The sequence below is a fragment of the Alligator mississippiensis genome, chromosome 3 (genome assembly GCF_030867095.1).
Source record: "Alligator mississippiensis isolate rAllMis1 chromosome 3, rAllMis1, whole genome shotgun sequence".
NCBI classification, from domain to species: Eukaryota; Metazoa; Chordata; order Crocodylia; family Alligatoridae; genus Alligator; species Alligator mississippiensis.
This window is the reverse complement of record NC_081826.1, coordinates 153,566,133-153,587,976: the sequence shown is the minus strand read 5'-3', so window position 1 is coordinate 153,587,976 and position 21,844 is coordinate 153,566,133. Positions and strand designations below refer to the sequence as shown.

The following is a 21,844-nucleotide window of genomic DNA, read 5'->3' as shown; positions in this document are numbered from 1 at the left end:
GTATCGTTCTGATTTAGACATGGCAAACCCCCAAACTGAAAGCAGTACCGCAGGGTGCAAGGGGGCAACTTCCCGTGCCAAAGGCCAGGGGCGGGACTTCCGGTCCCAACACGGAGCCCAGGCGGCGGAGCGCCAGCCAGGGGGCGGAGCTACCGCTTGCCATAATTGCCTGCCTCTGCTCTAGTGTCAGGGTTCTCCGGGCAGGAGGAGAGGGGAGGGGAGGACACGTGACCAGACGCTGACGGCATCTGCGCGGGGGCGGGCCTCACTGTGAGCATGCGCAGAAGCGCTGGCGCGCCCTGTCTCTGAGGGACGCGGATAAAGGACGTGACCTCGCCTCGCCCCGCCCCTTCCGGAAGTTACGCAGCTCACGCTAGTCGCTACAGCTCCGGTTCCCAACAGCCTCTGTGGCGTTGCCCCGGCCTCTTGCCGGCGCCCTGTACCTTCCCCCCCGCTGCCAGCGTCTCCCGCGCTTGCCAAGATGGTTCCCCCGGTGCAGGTCTCGCCGCTCATCAAGGTAACGCGCTCGGGCCCGGCAGGATGCGGTGCGGCGGCGCCCGGGGCAAGGTGACCCCGCGGGAGGGCGGGCGGTAGGCCTAGGGCCGTCCGTAAGCCGTTTCTCTCTCGCCCCGGGCAGGTGAGCCGTTACTCGCTGCTGCTGCTCGGCCTGCTCTATGGCAAGACGCGCTGCGGTAAGTGTTGTGCTTGGGCCCGGGCAGCGACTGCCGCGGGGCTGTGCATCGGGCCGGCGCCGGCGTGCGTCGGTAACGAAGCCCGGCGGGGGCGGGGGCAGGCGGGGCCGTTGTAACTACCGAAGCCGGTCAGCGCGCCTGTGGAAAGGGGGCTGCTGCCATGCCGGGGCCTGGTGGTAACCCTGGTGTGACTTAGGGTGCCGCTTCGCGCAGCCAGATGCTTCCGCGAAGGTTTTGGCAGGACAAAGTACTGATGATGCTTTTTATTCACCTTGGTGTGGCTCTGTAGACCGTAACACTTTTTCTGTGTGCTGCGCCATAACACGCAGACTGAGCACAGAATTGCATGCCGTTAGGAGTGCTTACTGCTTGCCTGCGCCTCTGTATTAATTCTAGCATGCCAGCATTAGCCGCTTATGGCATTAGTTTTGCAGGTTGGATTCTTCAGCAAAGGCAAGTTTAGGGCTTTGTCCTTACAACTTCTCTGTAATGATGTGGCAAAGCGATGCAGCACGCCTATAAGGACTGTTACGCTGCTTATGGTTGCTTTCGGTACATTTGTATACTGATAACTGGCTCCATAATAGGATGTTGCACTACTTAACCAAGTCTAGTTTTAAACTGGAGGAACTATAACTTCCAAACACCACCTGTATTTAAAGCTCGTTTCTCCCTCCCCACTTACATGTAGCATGCATTTCTGTTCATGTACAATAACAGTGCAAGGTTCACTGGTAGAACACATCAACATACCTTTAACAGTATGGATAATGGAGCTCTTCAAATCTTATGCTAGCATGTAGTACCTGTGGGAGAACAATAATTCTGTTGCCTATCTTCCAAAAGGCATTTACTTTTAGGAAAGACTAACCTTTAATTCTTTAGTAATTTGAGGATAAAGAACACCCAATTCGTCTTTAAGTAGTTAGCTTCAAATTGGAGTTGGCATATAACCAAGGCCTGATAGCAAACTGCCTTTTAGCAAATAGGCAGATAATAAAACTGAATAAATAAATAACACATAATTTCCATTAATTGAAATAACAGACTATCTAAAGCCTATTGCTGAGGAGGAAAGGAGACTAGAAGCTGAAGAGAAAAAGAAGCGTGAAGAGCTGGAACGGATTGCAAAAGAACTAGCAGAAGGTATTCTCTCAAACATTGACATTACCTATCTTACACTAAATATGGTTTCAGAATGTGTGCTGCTACTTTTTTTTATAGCAGACACTGAGTGATGTGTACAAGCACATAATGGGTGAAAATTATTTTCATGTGCTCTTACAAACCAGTGTAGCACAGTGGACAGTTACCTCTTATCAGCTATATAAACTTGTATTTCATAGAAGGGAAGTGAAGTAGTAATAACCTCTTCGTAACTGGATTTTTAATTACCGGATATTACTGAACCAGCATCTGCTAGCTATACACAGAATAATGAAATATCTGTGATGTATTTTGTTACCTTGAATCCTTGGCTTAAAAATTACTATGGTTTACTTGTACATACTCCTGTGAATAAGCTCTGGAAAGACTGCATCACTGAAACAACATAACCAAATAACTGAAAAACAACTTGTCAAAGTTGGTAAAAGGAACTGATGGTTCAAAAAAAACAACCAAATGTTTCTTTATTTAACATACCAAGGCCTTCAAGCAGCAACCTAAACTGACTTGTTTTTCTTTTCTTTTAGCAAGTGAAGATACTATATTGAAATGAACAAAGCAGGTTGGACCTCTTCCTCTTCATCTTCACTAACATGGCAAAGCCTTGAATTAGTTGTTTAGTGGCTAATGAACTTTATTTGCTACTTCCACCAATAAAAATTTGTAAACATTTCTCATTTGCTATGTTTTTTGCATAAGCTATGCAAAGTACAAGTAACAGGGTATTTGTACAAATGTAAAAAGAAATGTGTATAAGAAGTCATGGCTGTATTTCATGGGGATGATCTTCTGGGGGTCAAATGCCAATTTTCAGGTGTGTATATAGAATCATAGAAAGTTAGGGCTGGAAGGGACCTCAGGAAGTCATCTAGTCCAACCCCCTGCTCAAAGCAGGACCATCCCAACTAGATCATCCTGCCAAAGCTTTGTCTAGCCAGGTCTTGAAAACCTCCAAGGATGAAGAGTAACCTGGGTCCAGTGTTTTACTACCCTCTCTGGGTAACCTGTTCCAGTGTTTTACTACCCTCTTGGTGAGAGAAATCTTCCTAATATCTAATTTAAACTTTCCGTTGCTGCAATTTGAAATTATTGTTCCTTGTTCTGTCATCTGCCACCACTGAGAACAGTCTAGCTACTTCCTCTTTTGAATCCCCCACAAGGTAGTTGAAGGCTGCTATGAAGTATCCTCTCAGTCTCTTCTGTAGACTAATTTGCATAAAGGTTTTTGTGATCAGGAAAGGTGGACTGTGAACATAGAGATACTGGATAGGGCTAGTAGTGGAGAAACTGGTTAGGAAAGCTAAAACTATACTATAGAGCTGGTTATCTAAACTAAGTTTTATAGCCAAGGGCACATTTCATCTTGGTAATGCATCCTGGGTTCAAGAGTGATTGATTGTATATACTTGGCAAAGTGTTAAAATTACAAACTTTTTTTTCCCATCCTTTAGGTGATACTCTGTTTGTGAGGGTCTGTTCCTTTCAAGTGACTGGTATTTCTAAAACTTGTCTGAAGAGTTATTTTTAAATTGGCAAATAGGACAAATATATGTTCTTGAAATTGGGAATACTTGACAACCTTGACTCTCTTATTCTGCATGTTGTTTATAGTTTGGGAATTGATGCAAACAGTTATAACAATAAAAACCCTTTAGCTCAACTTTCTCTAGTAGAGGAGCTGACTTAGTACTTGGATAGCCTAGCATCTAACATGTTTCAGAACATCAAGCTGACTAAATTTTCAGTGTCTCAAGTCTTGTAAGGTGTGTTTGTTTTTTGTTGTTGTTTTTTTTATAATTTAGTATCTATCAGTGTAACATTTACCTGTATCTTGAAGTGGACACCTCAAAACCTGAAAATCGATTGAAAAAAAGTTAACGTGCAGATAGTTATGATGCCTAACAAAAAGATAGAGATGAAAGAGCTTAAAGCACTGGTTCACTGTACATTCTAGTAAGTGTTCAGTAGAGCAGCTAACTTTTATGGTTCATGGGTCCACTCTTTCTCTCTCAAACTGAAGTAGGATGACATTAATTACTACTTTGGTGTTTGGACAAGTGTTACCTTTACATTTGGGTTTGCTATCCAGTGTTGCAAAACCAAACACTTCTGGAAAATGACTGAATGAATACTGGCATTACTAATATGAGTTATGTCCCTGTGTGTTCTGGTCTGTATAAGCAAGTGTGTGACTTGCAAGTTTCTGCTTTTTCCATACTAGATCATAGTAGCTATATGCTATTTAACTTGGTTCTCATGGTTAACACCTTATTTTATTTACATCCACCTGTGAGGCAGGTTACTTGTTCTTGCTGTAAATGTTTTTTGTTTTTTTTTTGGTTTTCAGTAAAAGTACATTGAACTTTCTACAGATCAGACTTGGTATTTACAGCCTGTTCAATGTGATCAGATGGTATCATTCTGCAAGTAAAGCATGAGCTCTTAAACAGATTCTAGGGTGTAATGTGACTGACTTAATTTCTAAACCTAGCCTAGTTTCTTGTTCTATGTGAGTTTTATACTTTGCATGTGCTATGGGGATGGGGGAACATGTACAAGGGAAAGAGGTGAAATGAAGAAGGGCTGAGGAGAGTTAAGAAGGATAGATCCTCTTATTCAAGGTACCATGTATACTAAAAGTGGGAAAAACTACCAGGTGCTTTCCCTTCCCTCTCCCCTTCTACCACACTGGACTTACCGGCTGAAGGCAGCTCTCCACACTACTTGAATGCTGCACTGCACCTGCGTGCAGCACAGGCATTTATCGAACCCGTTGGCTCAATATCCGACGCAAAGAAAACTGGCTATCGACACTGATCCAATATCAGACTGATGTATTGGTGCACCTCTAAGCCAGTGCCATTCCATATTAAAAACTACAGGAAGTCAAACAAGTAGATACCTTTTATCAGTTAAGGTATCGTAGAATCTGTGGGTAGTATATTCTTCCCATATAAACAGGGAATTTCTATGTTTATATGAGTTGCTTTACTTCACAGTACACTAATTGGTGTAGTAAAGCATTGCTGTCTACATGTGGAAAGGTGTTTACCATGCAGTAAATTAGTCTACTGTGTGGTTAGCTAGTACCTGTAGATATAGATACTGGTTTAACTGCAGTAGGGCATGTGTAGATGCTGACTGGGAACAAAATTTGCTCTCGGTCAGTCACCAGCAGGGGACTAGCTTCCTAGCTGGACCAGAGGCATGTAGCTGAGAGTTCTTTCAGCCATGGGACAGGGATGCCTTCAGACCCCCTAGCCTGACCCTTGGGCCCTGTGCCTACAGCTGCCTGGCCACCAGGCACCATGCCCCTCTGCTGCAGGCATGTGGCAAGCCCCAATGGCACCTGGAGTACCTGTCTGAGGCCCGTGGCAGCACTTGACATGGCAGCATCTCTAATGCTACAGACATCAATCAGCCTGGGGCCCTAACTAGATAGAGCAAGAGACCAATGACCTCATAGCAGTCTGGGGTGAGGCAGATGTAGAGTTACCATATTTCCCATTTAAAAAAAAGGACAGCTGTGTGAGGGGAGGGAGTATATGCTTGTGGTGTGGGAGGAGGGGGTGGCAGTGATATTCCCTACCTGTGCCCATCACTTCCAAGCTACAGCCCCCACAGTCCTGCTGCTGCCCCTTATGTCCAGCCCTCAGTCCCCCATCCCTGCTGCTATCCCTCACTCCAGACTCACTGCCCCCTGCCTATGCTCTTGACCACAGCCCCCTTATCACCTCTGGTGCCCCTCACTCCTAAGCCACAGCCCCCCCAGCCCTGTTGGTGCCCCCCTGCCAGTGCCCCTCACTTCTGACCTGTAGCACCTGCCTGCCATCCCTGCTGCCCCTGAAGAGCACCCCCCCAGCCCCTTCCCCTGCCTCCCTACCCTGCTGCAGCCCCAGTGCCATACACAGGCATTCACATACACACACTTGCCTGCAGCTACTGGGGCATGTGCAGAGACATGTGATGCTCTGGCCTCCACTTACCTTCCCCCATTCTCCCCAGCCCCAAGCACCTCTTTGCTGGGGCAAGCTGGGAAAGCAGAGGCAGAGCAAAATCCTGGACATTTGTGGATATTTTAAAAAACTGCCTGGATGGAGATAGGAGGACCTAAAGAGAGGACATGTCTGGGAAAACTCAGATGTATAGTAACCCTAGGTAGATGTGCACCAGCAGTTTGGCCAGGGCACCTGGGTAAATGCTCACATCTACGAGGCCATGGAAGCCTGCATGCGGGAGAGTAGGCACAAGTGATCTGGGTGGCACTACAGCACTTAAAGGCTGGCCCCCCAAGCCCCCTGCCAGGCTGAGCCTGCCCCCAGAGCTCCCTGGCACCTGGGCAGCTGTGGCTGGAGCCAGCAGTTCCCCCTGTCTGCTGCAGGGGGGAAAGTGGAGCAGGAGCAAGCCTGGATCTACCTGCTGTAAAGAGCAAATCTGCATCCAACAGGACACGTGTAGACAAGTCCATGGGGAAGGCTTACTGCACCTTATTTTACTATACGGTAAGGATAAATCATATTAATAGCACATATTGATGCACCCAGGAGACATTTTGACCACTGATCCAGGATAACAGGGAGCTAGAAAAATGCTAGGGGAATTAAGAGAGGCCACAAGTAGAGGTGCGTGGATATATCGTTCCATATCATTTCGGCACTGATAAAAGGAAGATTGATATTATTGGCAATTGACTTTTTTTGACCCATGTAACTGATAATGTCACCAATAAATACTATGTGCGTAAGTGCAGCCACAGCATGCATATGGCAAGGAATGCAGCTGGGCAGCTTGGAGAGTAGCGTCTGGCCAGGAAGTCTGTGGGGTGGGGAGAAGGACATGGGGGAAGGAAAGGGTATGGGAGGGCAGATTGAGGCCCCCATGGTGAGGGAGGGAGTGGGGGATGGGGCTAGGGCAGGTGCGCCCAGCTGGGGTGGGGGATGAAGCTGCAGGTGGCTTGTCTGGGAGGTGGGTGGCTTCCGCCTCTGTGCGCACCCCTGGGGGAGGCATAGGTAGCATGTGCCCCCAAGATGTGTGTGCAGAGCTTGGGCAGGCTGCAGGCTCAGGCCAGGTGCTGCACCAACCTCTTCCCAGTGGGGGGCTGAGCCAGGGCTGCACTTCAGGCAGGTGGCAGCAACGGAGAGGGGAGCCTATAGGGGTGTTACGGCAAATTGTGGGGTGGCTGCAGCCCCCCCATCAGATCCCTTCCCAGTGCCACCACTGCTCTCCTCACTCAACCCCTGCCCACCCCAAGCACAGTCCCGGCCCAGCCGCCCACTGAGAAAAGGCCAGCACAGCCCCTGAGCCAACAACAGGCAGCCTGCCTTCACCCCCATGCACAGATCTGGGGAGCACATACTCCCCCCTGGGGGTGCACACAGTGGTGGGAGCTACCCCCCCGGATGATTCCATCCTGCCCTCCCTAGGGAGCGCCTGCCCCTGGCCCAGCCCCACTCCCTCCCTCACCACAGAGGTCTTGATCTCCCCCCATCCATGCCCCTTCCCTCCCATGGATTTGCCAGCTGAATGCTGCTTTCCAAGCTACTGGTCTGCATATTGGCAATTAGATCGGTATCAGCTGATATGGCTGGTTAATAATCAGCAGGGATCCTCATTTTCCGTTTCCCACCAAAAAACAGAGAAAACCACAGATTTCACTTTTTTATCAGAGAAAATGCAGATTTCTCCTTTTAGCTGAGAAACCCACAGATTCCCTACTTTTGCTAACAGCTCTACAGGCTGGTTGAGCTCCAGCCTGCAAGAGCCGTTTGCAAACAGGGCGGGAGAGGGAGTGGGGGAGGCTCTCAGTTAGCCACAGCTCTGCTTAGCTTAGCTTCACTCCTGGAGCCTGAGGTAAGTGGGGCTTGCAGGGAGCTGGGGGCCCCTCTGGCAGGGCTGGGGGGTTGTGGGTCACAGCTGGGAGGCACCGGCAGGGCTGGGGGAGGCCAGGAGCTGGCCCTGCCCCCACCCCCACCCAAGCAGGCAGAGCAATGGGGGAGCTGGCTCCATGCTGCTTCTGCTGCAGCTGCTTGCTGTTGGGGGCAGGGAGCTGCAAACTTGGGTCCCTGGCCCCATAGCCCTGGCAGCTGGGGGCCCCCTCCAGCATGGACAGTGAGCAGGGTCTGTGGGTAGGGGCAAGAGGCATGAGTAGGGTGGGGAACTCTTGTGGGAGCAATGAGGGGTACCAGTAGGGTTGGGATGGCTTTGGGGGTGAGTGAGGGGCACCAGCAGGGCTGGGGGGGGCTGCAGGGGGCTTTTAATTTTAATAACAGATTTTGGGGGTTTTGTCAGAATTTGTGATTCTTTGTCAGAAATGTTCTGATCTTTTTATCAGAGAAAACCAGGATCCCTTAATCAGTCATTGGTATCAGCCAAAAAAATCCAAGTTGCAAAAGTAGAGAATGCAATAATGGGCAACTTCAGTTAAACATATAGACTGGATAAATCCTACCCTAGCACAGGTGGCAAAGAATAGGTTTAGAGATGGGATAAATCAGTGATGTCACTCATCCCAGGCCCCAAACCAGATCCGTCTTGCAGCAGCTTCTCCTGGGCCAGATCTGCACAGCCAGTGCCTGCAATGGTAGCAGCATCAGGACAAACAGGGTTGTATCTAGCACTTGTTGGGCCCCCTGCCACTGACAGCTATGTCCAGTATGGTCTGGCGGCTCTGAATTGTGCCGCAGGTCGTTCCCCCTGATGGCCCAACCCCCAGTTTCCAGTAGCACAGTGGACTAGATCAGTTTCTCAGTCCTCTAGGTGGGACTCGGGTCACGGCAGCGAAACCGGAAGTGCCACGGTGGGACTTCCAGTTTCACTTTTGCACACTTTGATCAGTCACTGGAGGACCCCCCCCTCACTTTTCGCCTAACCTGTGGGGGAGTCCCCCCGCTGGTCAACCAGTGGGACCAGGATTTTTTGACCTTATGTAGGTGGGACATAAGGTGCAAAAGGTTGAGAACCGCTGAACTAGATAGGGCACTGTAGGCTGGATCCAGTTCATAGGCTGTAAATTTGACACCCCTGCCATCAATGACGGCATTCTGCAATTAGTCCTGGAACCTTCAAGAGGAAAGGTCATTCTTGTTTTAATCCTAAATAATGCAGAAGATTTGGTACAAAGAGTAACAATTGCTGGGCTGCTCTGTAATAGTCACCATAGTGTAATTGGGTTTGATATTCTTGAAGGAGAGGAGACAAAATAATCTACTGCAGTAGCTTTTGACTTTAAAAAGGGGAACTATAGAAAACCAAGGAAGATTAAAAAAGGCTAGGGCATCAAAGAATGTTAAAAACTTGGAAGCAGCATGGGAACAGCTTAAGAGCACTGCACTGGAGGCAGAGTAAATGCATACTGAAAAACAAACAAACAAAAAAGGAAAGCAAACAGCATGGTTAAATGGTGAAGAGTGACTGCAAAAGAAAAACAGGCTTCAAACCAAATGAGGAAAATAAAAGTGAGCACAAACTTTAGCGAGTCAAATATAACCTACAATAAGATAAGCTAAAAACAGAATTTGAGAAGAAACATGCTAGAGACATAAAACATAACATTAACTATTTCTTCAATTGCATTAGAAACAGAAACCCTGCCTAAGAATCGTTTGGGCCACTGGATGATCAGGGTTTAAAAAGAATGCTAGAAGGGGACTAAGTCATTGGTGAGAAAATAAATTAGGTCTTACATCTGTTTTTACTACAGAAGATGGGGAGATTTCCTCACCGGAGCTAGTCTCCTGGGAGAACAAGTCAGTAGAACTGACACAAATGGAGGTATCAGTAGATAAGGTGATGGATAAACTAAAGGAGATGGACACTGTAACAGGGAGCCAACACCTGGCCCCTGTTATGAGCAGGATCCTGGACATGGCTGGACTTGCTGTTCCTCTTATCGCAGAGCTGCACCAAAACTGCCATCACCAGCAGACTCACCCAGACGCAGCACGGAGCTGGTCCCTTTACCAGGAACAAGCAGGCTTCTGAGAGCAGCTAGATTTCCATCCAAACCAGCTTGAGGGTCATGCCGGGTTTCCACTGCCATTAACAGCATGGCCGGGAGGGAACCCAGGAGTGCCAGCAAGCCCCAGCTTCCAGCAACCATGTGACAAGGGAGCAGGAGATGATTGGATGCCAGGAGGCCCAGCAGATTTAAAAGTAAAAGGGCCAAGGCTCCTAGACCCCTGGAGAGGGGAACAAGTGCATTGTCTCCAAGAAGGGAGCAGTGCCTGTCTGTGTGGAGGCACAGAGAAAGTGATTTGCAGCAGCTTGAACCTGGGTCTCAGCCCAGGGTGAACTCCAGGATGGAAGCAAGCTGGTGAAAGATAGCCAGTGCAAGAGAACCAAACTTGCAACCCACCGAAGTCAGATGCAGGACATGAGGTACAACTGTGTGTGGGCAACAGCTATGAAGGTTTTTCTGGGGAATCTGTCCCTGGGGCGGACAAACCAGTAATGCTGATGCCGGCTGGGAGAATACTGCCCTGGAAGCTGTGGATAAGATATGGCTGAGGTAGATATAGACAAGAAAATGGACAGATTCCATGAAAGATAGATTACATAGAAAATAAGAGATGTGAGTAAAGATTGATTGTATCCTGAAGAGCGCAAGGTGGGAAAGGTCTGTGGCAGGGTTGTACAACTAGTCAAGCCACCAGTCAAGTGGCTCAGACATCATTGGAAGACCGTAAGTCCACCTGACATGTATGGTAAGGACAGGATGTAGGAGGTGGAACCCTGTGAACAGGATGCATCTCCTTTGCTGAGAAAACGTTGTTCCCATTTTGTTTCACCAGTCAGCTTCCCTTTATTTTGTTCCCATCAAGGCATGGGAAGCCAGGAAGCCAAGGGATCCCCCTGCAGGCAGCTACTTGAGCCTGTCTGCCAGGCTGCAGCAACAGCATCAGCTGCTGGAGAGGGCCACGTTGGGGTAATCATGCCACCTGGTCTCTTACTGAAACAAGCACCTAAGGAGCCATGTGAACAGGGCCCACCCAGCAATATGGTGATGGGCACGTGCCACACTCCAAGACTCCCTGATCTGGATGGACCACCCCTACCTGGTACTTCAGGGGTCTTTACCCAGACAGAGCCCATGGTCCCAGCCTCCACACAGATGGAGCCCTTGATTCCAGGCTGCAGAGGCTGACTGGCACATCTGCTGGAGGCTGGGTTCAGGGGTACAGACACTCCCTCTTGTGGGATGTGCTCACCGGTGGAGACTATGGAGAGCCGGGTGAGGGAGCTCCAGAAGGAGGTCAGCAAACTGCGAACCATCAGGGAACACGAGGAGGACATTGATGCTTACTGCCAGGCCCTGTACCTGGACAAGGATGCCACAAAGACTAGGCAGAAGAGCAAGTTTCAGCAAGATGCCCCTACCAGTGGAGAGTGGAAATTGGTCATATCAGGCCCAAAGCCACAACATGCACCAGCTACTCCACCAATAGCCCTGCACAACAACTAAACAGCCCTAACACCATCGACAGATGAGGCATCCTTATCCTTCCAGGAGCCAGGATTAGAGATGTTACAGCAAGGATCCCTAAACTGGTCCACCCTACTGACCACTACCCCATGCTCCTTGTCCACATGGGCACCAATGACATGGCGAAAAACAACTCCAGGAGAATCATGAGTGACTACAAGACCATGTGGGCAAAGCTCAAAGAACTAGGAGCACAAGTGGTCTTCTTCTCAATCCTCCCAGTTAGAAGCTGTGGTCATAAAGGGAGAAATGCATCAAAGTCAACCAAAGGCTTCGGAGACAGTGTCACCATGTTGGTTTTGGATTCCTCAACCTTGGTATGCAGTTCAACGGCACTGGTATGCATGCAAAAGATGGTATTCACCTCATGGACAGAGGGAAGAAGCTCTTCTCTATAAGAAATCACTGACTTGCTGAGGAGGGCTTTAAACTAGGCATGTCCGGGGGAGTGAGGGTAGATTCCACTGCTGGGCATAAATCCTCTGGCCAAGATGACACAGGGGAGGGTATTCACATAGGGGGGCATTCAAATGAGTACAACACCCTGAGACACTTGCAAAACCTGAGGCTAGGGGTGAACTCAAGTGTCTTTATAAGAATGCCAGAAGCATGGGCAATAAATAGGATGAACTAGCACTCCTTCCGGCAGACAAGGAATTTGACCTCATTGGGTTGACGGAGACCTGGTGGGACGATACATATGATTGGGCAGTGGATATTGAGGGTGGCTATAGGCTCTATAGGAAGGATTGAGTTAGGAAGAAAGGTGGAGGGGTGGCCCTCTTTATGAAAGAGCAGTACGCCTCCCCGCAGGTCACTTTTGATTGCACAGGGAGGTCCCCTTGAGACCCTCTGGGTCAGGATACAAGGGGGCTCAGAAGGGGACCTGATGGTGGGAGTCTACTATAGACCTCCCTACCAAGAAGAGGAGAGCAACCAAGCATCCTCCAGGGAACTGATCAAGGCAGCCAGTACTAAAGACTTGATTTTCATGGGTGACTTCAAGTCCCCTGACATCTGTTGGGAAGACCATTCAGCCGGCTTCAGCAGGTCAACCAACTCCTTGGCAGCTATAGATGACCTGTTCTTGACATAGGCTGTGGAGGGACCAACTAGGGGTAAAGCCACTCTGGACTTGGTGCTGACCAAAGGGGAAGACATGGTAGGCAACCTGAAGATTGGAGGTACTCTGGGCAACAGGGATCACAATCTGATTAGATTCACCATCCACTGGAAGGCTGGCTATTCTGCCAGCAGAACAGAAGCCCTAGACTTTAGAAGGGCAGACTTTGGTAAACTCAGGAATCTAGTCAGAAAGGCCCTTCACAACCAGCGATTGGATGATTTGGGAGTTCAGGTGGTGCTTCCTTAGGGAGGCAATTCTCACTGCTCAAAAAGAGGCCATCCCCACGTGGTCAAAAAGAGGGAAAGGGGCTAAGGGACCCGCTTGGCTCAACAGAGACATTAGGGAACTTCTGAAAAAGAAAAAAGCATACATGCAATGGAAAAATGGTTCAGCATCCAGAGAGGAGTACACTCATATGGCCAGGGTCTGCAGGTATGAGAAGGAAAGAAAAGGCATGCATGGAGATCAAACTAGCAACCAAAATAAAAGACAAAAAAAAGTCCTTCTAGAGGTACATAAGGAGGAAGAAAAAAATCAAGCTTGACTGTGGAACCCCTACTAAATACGGAAGGGCAGCCCACAGTTGATCCCTGCAAAAAGGCAGAGCTCCTAAATGCTTATTTTCACATCAGTAGTCTTGAAATCAGATGGGAACCAGTCACCTGTCCAGGGGCCCAAAGAATATGGAGAAGACAGGAGTCCACATGAAATCAGTCCTGAACAGGTGAAGGTACTCTTAGAACATTTGGACTTTTTCAAGTCTGTTGGACCTGCTTCTGAGAGTCCTGAAAGAACTGGCTGAGCTCATAGTGGGGCCTCTGGCGAGGCTGTTCGAAGAGTCATGGAACTCAGGAGTGGTCTTAAACAATTGGAAGAAGACTAACTTGTTACCCATCTTTAAGAAAGGAAAGAGGGATGACCCTGCAAACTATAGACTGGTCAGTCTGACTTCAGTCCTGGGAAAAATCTTTGAAAAGATTGTCAAGGAGGCCATTCACCACAAGCTCATAACTGGTTTGTTGAAGGGAGGTCATGCCTAACAAACCTGGCATCCTTTTATGACCAGGTAACTAATCAGCTGGACATGGGACATGAGGTTGACATCATCTACCTAGACTTCAGCAAGGCCTTTGATTCTGTTCTCCATGAAATTCTCTCAATTAAGTTGGAGCGTACTGGCCTAGACCAGTCTACAGTGAGGTGGGTTGGCAACTGGCTCAGAGGCCAATCCCAGTGAGTTGTAATCAATGGGAGGGCCATCTCCAGTGGTGTCCCCCAGCGATCAGTGCTTGGGTCCATGCTCTTTAACATCTTTATCAATTACTTGGATGAGGGAGTGGAAAGCGAAGTGATTATATTTGCTAGTCCTATGGGCTGAACACAATCAGATGAGGTTCAGTAGGGACAAGTGCCGGGTCCTTCATCTGGGTAGGAAGAACCTTCACCATAACCATACGATGGGTGGTGGTCCACTGACTGGCACTTCACCTGAATGGGACTTGGAGGTGACAATTGACCAGAAGATGAATATGAGCCATCAGTGCAATGAAGTCACCAGCAGGGCAAACAGAACTCTGGCCTGCATCAGCCAACGTGTTGCCAATAGATCCAGAGAGGTGCTCCTTCCCCCCTATTTGGCATTGGTGAGACCACAGCTGGAGTACTGTGTCCAGTTCTGAACACCACACTTCAAGAAGGAATGTGTATAAGTTTGAAAGGGTACAGAGAAGGGCCACCCATATGATCAGGGGTCTAGAGGATAGGCCCTACTAGGAGAGACTCCAGGAACTGGGTGTGTTCAGTCTGAGTAAGAGAAGACTGAGAGGTGACTTGATAGCCATTTACAAGTATGTTAGGGACAAACACCAAGATCTAGGGGAGCAACTCTTCAGAAAGGTACCCCTTGGGAGGATGAGGACCAATGGGCACAAGCTAGTTGTGGAAAAATTTAGGCTAGACACAAGGAAAAACTTTTCCATAAGGGTATCTAGAATCTGGAACACACTCCCAGGAGAGGTGGTGCAGTCACCATCCCTGGAGGAGGTGGTTGGACAAGTACCTCGTTGAGCTCACTTGAACCCAATTACCTCCTGCCCATGGAGGGGACCGGATCTGATGATCTTACAAGTCCCTTCTGGTCTTTCTATTCTATGATTCTATGGCAGGCGAGTAACAAGGAAGCCAGCAGTGGCCTGGGAAAAGAGATATAGATACATCACACTTGTTGACAGATAAATTAAACTAATAAACCACCAGGACTTGATGGCATTCAAACTAAAGCAGTGATTTCTCAACCTTTTTAGATTTGGGGCACCCATCCTTTGACCTGAGGCATGCCTCCATAACTTTTGTGAATTGAGCAGCATCATATTTCAAAAAATTTATTACACTGCTTACCTCCTTGCAGTGGGGGCAGGGCAATGACCAGGCAGGAATGAATGTGAGCCTACACACTTTTCTCCTTGTACTGGCTTCTCATACCTTGTAACACCTTTCAAAAGACCTCATGGTACCCAAGGATGCCAAGTGTGCAACCTATTGCTAAAAACAGCCTTGGTACCATGTCATATGTCTTTAGTATGAAGTAACTGAATTTCTGGGGGATTCTTACTCCTGTTGGAGCTGGCAGTAAATTAACCTTATAATAAACTGCATTATGGGATGTGCTGTGCTTTCTTCTTATGCTTGCAACTGAGGTCCAGGATCTTACCTTCTTATATCAGGAATGCTTATTTTGGTGGATGACAATGGTGCATATCTTGCCGAGTACCCCTGAACCTTTGTAAACAAGAAAGTACTGCAAGCAGGAATAAATGGCCTACTGATTTTTTTTTCAATACTAAAGAATAAACTATTAAAAGGAGAGTCAGCTTTTTCTGATATTGTTTCAAACTGAGATTTTTAACAATCCAAAGCTTAGACACCCCCACTACACATTGACTGTCCAACATTGTATTTTCAATACTTAATAAATTAGTGTAGCCACTAAATATATTTTCAACATAAATGAAGCACTGTTGGAAAATATAAATCAGAGGAGTCCTACTAAATATGTAAACTAAAAGTGATTATTTCAAGGACAGCAAAACAAGTTTTAAATGGTTTATTTTAGAATGAGCCTTACATGTGCAGTTGTACAATACACAACTACAGAATATTTGTTGTTTTTCAGCGCGTGTGGTCCAATACAAATTCTTAAGACAGTTAAATTTCACATAAAAAGTGCTAGTATATATTTGTACAACCCTGCTTAGTAATTTTTGCTAAAGCGAGTACCTTTTTATAGTCAGCATTTTTCTCCAAGAAAATATTGGTCAGTATTTCAAAACCTACTCTTCTCAATTCTGCACATAATTTGGACTGCTGTAGATGAATTTGTTGCATTATATACTGTATTTTTAAATGTCACCATAAAGTTCAAAGCAAATGAAGTGCAGCATGTCTGGAGGCACAGTTCTAAGATTTTCTATTATTCTGATTTTCAAAAACTGCAAAAGCACCTATACAGCTCAATCAGTCACTGCTCTCCCTGCTAAACTAAATATCTCTCTTTCACCTAAGGTGTGACCCAGAGCTAACTGAAGTCAACAGAATAGACATCAATCTGTTTTGGGGCAGGCTTAGATACCTAAGTTGGGAATAAAGGATTTCAAACTTTAACCTTACACCCTAAGCATAATTTAACAAAGTCCGTTAATTTTTTTTTGGTTAGTACTTTTAAATAACATGTATTATAGGACAAAATTTCAGGTGACCTGACCTCTTTCTTTGTTATACAAGGTTAAAACATTAAGTTTGAGGTATTGAACTTTATGTGCACACACTCAGCAGCACCAGTATCTTCTACCTCATGGCTAGACATACATTGACATATTTTGTATGTCACAACTAAAATTGGTTTCCTGGATTTTGTGTTGTTTAGATGGCAATATTAATATAGCCACAGACCATATTTGGCCCAGTACTCTGTCTAAGCCCAATCACAACAATCTCTGCTCCAGTAACCATACAATCCAATGCTTTTTTATAGCTCTTTGTATAACCACTGTTACTGACTAGCTAACACTATTTGCACGCAAAATAGTGATATTCTGTTTCAAACAGCGTGAGACCATGATAATCTGTTCCACCATTAGATAGCAAAGTAAATTGCATATAATTAAGCCAACAGTTTTCATGAATCCACTTACCTACAATATGAAATTTGAGCTTGTGGGATATATGTATAGGTTCCAGCATCTAGGACTTTGTCTTCCTATGGAAGTTGTCAAGAATGTCATTCTTAAATGGTAAAAATCTAGTTAGTGTCTTCTGAAGATACAGCCTTTGAATCCCATACTTATTTGCTGTGTAGCACATCTGTGGTCACTCTGAGGCCTCTGATTTGAAATAGCTGGTTCTTCTGAGCATAGCTAAGAAAACTGCAGCAAGTGAGCAGGCAGAAAGTACTGAAAACCACATTTCCTCAAAATGTGCTATGCTCTTAACAAGCATGTTTTGTCACTCTCCAGATTTTCTGTTATATTAATCATCACTGTAGCATACCTGACAGAATCAACTTATGAACCTAACTCTTCTCTCACATGTATTAGAAACAATATTAAAGTAATATGCTCAAGGGAAAAAACACTGGAGGTGGCAGGAATATCAACATAATTTTTTTAATATAAAACTCAAGCATATACCAAAACACTTATAAAACTGTGGCTTAGAGGTGAAAAAGACCCTAAAATAAGAGAGTGGAGAAAGATCTCCCTGTACCCACCCTAGTTTCTCTGAGCATTCCTGTAAGTAGGCATTTGTGAAACTTTTTGTTGTGTATTAAACAAATCCCAATCTAGCACATCAATGGTATTAAGAAATGTAATTTGAAACAAAAGAAGTGTCCAATTGTAGTATCCATACAAAACTCACAATACTCATCTCTCATCACTGGTCAAAAATGGCTTACTCTTTGGTCATGCAAACTCTCTAGTACTCAAACTACGCTGAAAGGACATTAATGTTACAAACTATAGCTAGGAAATGCCACAATTAAGGTTGCAAGGACAACCTTAATTTGGCACCTTTATAATATAGTATTTATATGTTTGTTTCTTCAGGACCCCTGATAGTACATATTGCTCACAGAATGAGCAGCTATAGGTTTATCCTTACCCTCAAATGCATGGTCCATGTATTTACAGCACACCCATCTAACTCTACTGAATACAGTATTATTGTCATTGTGCATTTCTTTGGCTTCAGTGGAGTTGCAATCTTTTAGAACAGTCCTGAATTTGGCCCAGTTTCTCCACAAAATAAGGTTTACTAATATCAGCAAAATAAAAACAATATATTAGTTCTACAGCTAATGCCTGTACTTTAATTTCCCCAATGCTGGTACTCATTAAAGTCCAGATTCTGAATTCAGGTTCTGAATTCAGTTACCAGGGTGTCATCCCATCTCCATGTCTATTCTAGCATTCCTGAGATCAGAATCTAGGCATCAGTTGTTGGATAAAGTCTATTTTTATCACTCTGAGAAGCCAAGCAACCTGAGGGGTCAGTCTTTGCGTTTCCTGTTTGCATATTGCTGGCTTTTACACCTGGTCCTGTGAGATGCATAGGAGTTGACTCTACCACAGTTTACCCACCACACAACTAGGGTTGAATTGGGCACATGATCATTTCAACATTTTTCCAGGTAAGTGTGTGCATGTAAGGGGCATGTTCAGACTTCAGGTCATATCCTACTTCCATTAGTCATGCAAGTAGATTCAGACCGCCAAATGCTGCCCTGACTTAACCTCTGTGTAACCCCAGTGACTTGAATGGCATTGTGTGGAGTGAGACAGGGCAGAATTTGGCTCTTTACCTTCAGTAAGAGTACTCATATGAGTAAGGCAAACAAGATTTGGCCCTTCCATGGCTGCTGATACGTCTAATTTAGGTAGTAGAATGGTAAAACCAGAATTTATATTGGTACACCATGATTTTGTTTTACAAGATGTTTCTCAGTTTGGGTCATTCAAACACCATCTTTCTGAGCTTTAAATTATACAGCAGGTTTTAGATGTGGGAGCTGTTCCTCCATTGCAAGCTAATGCCGCTCCTGTGAGAAAAAAGACAAGTATTTAGATATGCATCCACAAATGTTCCAACACCACTGTAATTTGAAATACTTATCAATGGAAAGTCATTTTACTTTTAAAAGTTTAAGATAGTGACAAACATGTTATGAATTCCTAGATAGTCTAGATATTTGTTATACAAAATAGTCTGTGCTCCAAAATGCTTTTGAATACTTCTCTGAGGTCCAGTGAAAACTTTCTGATGTAGTTTTTGTTAAAAAATGCCGATTTGACAAAACGTATCCATTTCCCATAGGAAAATAAAGCTTATCAAAGTATTTGTTTTATTCTGATTTATAAAAAAGTAGGAATTAAATGTTTAGATAAGATCAGTCTTATTTACAGAACTTTTTTTTTTAATTTCTCTCTGGGGATATTTATTTTTTTGTTTCTAGTTTGGGGCAAAAAAGACATTTTGAAATGGTGGGATTTTCCATGAACTAACCACTTTGAGGTTTTCCTAATTCTCAGTCTGACTTCTGGAGAGAGGCAGCTGGAGAAGATGATGCGTCTATGCTTCCAGTCCTATAAACCCCCAAAATTTACTAAGGCTCTGGTTAGGCTCCTGTTGAAGCCAATGGAAAGGTTGCAGGGAGCTGGACTGGGTCCAGAAAGAAGCACAGATTAAAACAAACTAAACTGCACACATATGAAATTGTCTTATTTTCAGCAAAGTCTTGGCATGAAAGAAACTACTACATTGCAATTCTTATTTTAGGGAGTAAATTGCATTTCCTTTAGCTTGGCCTATTATGCAGCTTTTTACAGATGCAACTGGTTCAGAATTACAAATAGGTGAAAGGTGATTTACCCAGGGTTTTATCTGGAAAAAAAATATGTTTGCAAGTAGATTTAACCAAGATATGAGAATATCACAAAATTTCTCACCTTTCTTTTCAGCTGCTTTTTCTGCTGCCTTTTTCTTCTCTTCTTCAATTGCTTTCATTTTTGCATCATACTCATCAGCACGGCTCTTCCATTCCTTTCTGTTGTTCAGCAACCCATCCAGCATTGGCTGGATTTCCGGGTGGAAACGAGAAAATTCCTGGACCAAACATATGCACAAAATAATTCAATGTGTACTTAGCCCTGTCTGCTCATACATGAACGTTATATCATTTTATGCAAGTTTAAGCATGTGTGATTAGGGAAGCAGCCAGATATCTTACCACTGCCTGGGTAGGAAGTTACTTAGAAGGAACGTTTACACTTGGGTTCAAAACAGATTAGAAAAAAGAAGAAATAGTCTGACCAGGTTGGAGGAGGGTTTTGTTTCTTTGCAGACCTGCCAACTCCAAGTTGTGGGAAACTCTGATGAGAACCCCATGTGCTTGGATGTATTTCCATTTTCTACCTTCCAGGGTGCAGCACAGCACTACTGCTGCAGCTGCATCCTGTGCTGAAGGATGGGTTGGTTCCCCAAGGAAGAAGCCCCAAATACCACAAAACTCTAAGACCTCATGTCAGGTAATCCTAATACTGTTTTGCTTCAAAGAGAGTAGTAGGAGCCAGAAAGGCAAATGGCCCAGGCAAAGTCTATGACTGATGTACATCCTGTAAAGAGATATTGGGATAGGGGTAGTACAGAATAATGGGCAGGAGGAGGGGGAAGATGTGTGAACTGAAGAGTCCTTGAGAATGCGCTGGAGTTGCAGAATGAAATAGAGGGGGTTTCAAGGAATGGTGTTTGAGCTGAAAAGTGATGGTGGTAGTGATTAGAATGGGACAGGAAGGGGAAAGGAAAAGAGACTTCAGCTTCTCTTTCTCCAATCCCCCCCAGTCAAAACCTTGCTCCTCTCTGGGAACATCCCTTTCTTATTTTATAAATCAAGAAGTGGGTAATATTGGAAGAGTGGTGGAGGGAAAGAGCACTCTTGGCCAGGAGCGAGGTCAGGAGCCAACTGTGTCCAAACAAGTGACAATATTTGCGATTTGCGAATTTGTGGAAAGAGTGAGGGCTTCCAGTTCTTTTCCCCAGCTGTGCCCAGGGTTCCAGTGAGATGAGGATTGGAGGGAAGAAGCTGATATGCCCCTCCAACATTGGTGAGATTTCTGCCCTTGCCCTCAAATCATCACCATATTCTCTATTTCACAAAAGGCAAAGTAATACAAGTGTGAAGCCCTTATTGATTGTGAGCAGGTGTCAGAACTGTTGTATTCTTAAGGCAAATTCATTATTTAGTAACTTAATCTAGATATTCTGGTGTCATCCTATGATGCTATACAGGTTCCCATACTAAATTCATTACAGTGGTATCTGAGCACCTAATAGTAATACAGTAAGCAACATGAGTAACTGTCCTTGGTGCTCACTTTCTCTTGCCAGGAGGAGATTGGAGCATAACTTGCTCTACAAAGTTTTTTATTTAACGTGTGTGTGAAGAGAGGCACCAATGAAACGTGCCTTGCCATTTTGCCATTAGTGCAAGAGATTGTGATGTTCGATACTTCTTGCTCCTCATAGAAGTTCATTCCACAGCCTTGAGCTTTACTCGTTTCTTTTGACACAAATTTATACTTCAGGTCATTAACCTGGGTTCTCTGGGTTTTGTTTTTGGATAAACCTGGACTCACTTTCAGGGTTATAGTATTTCTACAGTGTTAGACTTCAGTAGCATCCCATTACTTATTCTGCTACATAGGTCATTCCGCTGTATAGGTTGAAGCTGAGGGTCTGGTTATTCTGGACCTGGTGCAGTTCACAACTAGTATAGAGCAGTGGTTCTCAACTGCACCCCAGGGTGCTGCAAGAGCCTGCTAGAGGTTCCATACCATGCGGTGAAATTGCCCCACATACCTCTCTATTCAAGAGGCACCTTGGAGACACACTGACAAGCGGCTTGCCTGCATTACATTATGCAGGCAGGTGCACTGCTTCTGCTGCAACTCTTCCCAGTTCAGCCTCAACGTGCCTCCTGAAAATAGCTAGTGGGACAGTGACATCTGCCCCCGTTTCTGGGGGGCACCTTGCAAAGTTGGAACAGGAAGGGCTGTAGCAAGAATTGTAGGTTAGATATCAGAAAAAACGTTCTCACCAGGAGGGTAGTAAAGCAACAGGTTACCCAGAGAGGTGGTGGACTCTCCATCCTTGGAGGTTTTTAAGACCCGGCTAGACAAAGCCTTGGCTGGGATGATATAGTTGGAGATGGTCCTGCTTTGATCAGGGGGTTGGACTAGCTGACCTCCTGAGGTCCTTTCCAACCCTAATTTTCTATGATTCTATGATTCTAAAAGCACATGCTCCTGCTACAGCTGCTTCCCACTC

General features: G+C 45.6%; 2 protein-coding genes across 2 annotated transcripts in view; one reads left to right on the top strand and one right to left on the bottom strand.

Moving 5' to 3' along the window:
- Window positions 1–341: 341 nt before the first annotated feature.
- ATP5ME (ATP synthase membrane subunit e) lies at window positions 342–2,532 on the top strand. The gene is made up of 4 exons (XM_014596142.3): window positions 342–517; window positions 638–692; window positions 1,740–1,838; window positions 2,387–2,532. The coding sequence occupies exons 1-4, from the start codon at window positions 482–484 to the stop codon at window positions 2,410–2,412; spliced, it is 216 nt and encodes a 71-aa protein (XP_014451628.1). The 5' UTR covers window positions 342–481; the 3' UTR covers window positions 2,413–2,532.
- A 13,022-nt stretch (window positions 2,533–15,554) lies between these two features.
- PDE6B (phosphodiesterase 6B) overlaps window positions 15,555–21,844 on the bottom strand; it is a 36,143-nt gene continuing 29,853 nt past the window's right edge. Inside the window, exons 21-22 of the mRNA XM_006259253.4 lie at window positions 19,468–19,624; window positions 15,555–18,560 (exon numbers count right to left, since the gene is read on the bottom strand). Coding sequence (XP_006259315.2) covers window positions 18,499–18,560; window positions 19,468–19,624 — 219 coding nt within the window. The 3' untranslated portion in view covers window positions 15,555–18,498. The remainder of the gene's footprint in view (window positions 18,561–19,467; window positions 19,625–21,844) is intronic.

Coding starts and splice junctions, on each gene's coding strand:
- ATP5ME (XM_014596142.3), top strand. CDS start 482: ATGGTTCCCCCGGTGCAGGTCTCGCCGCTCATCAAG. Junction 518..637: donor AGGTCTCGCCGCTCATCAAG/GTAACGCGCTCG, acceptor CGCCCCGGGCAG/GTGAGCCGTTACTCGCTGCT. Junction 1,839..2,386: donor TGCAAAAGAACTAGCAGAAG/GTATTCTCTCAA, acceptor CTTTTCTTTTAG/CAAGTGAAGATACTATATTG.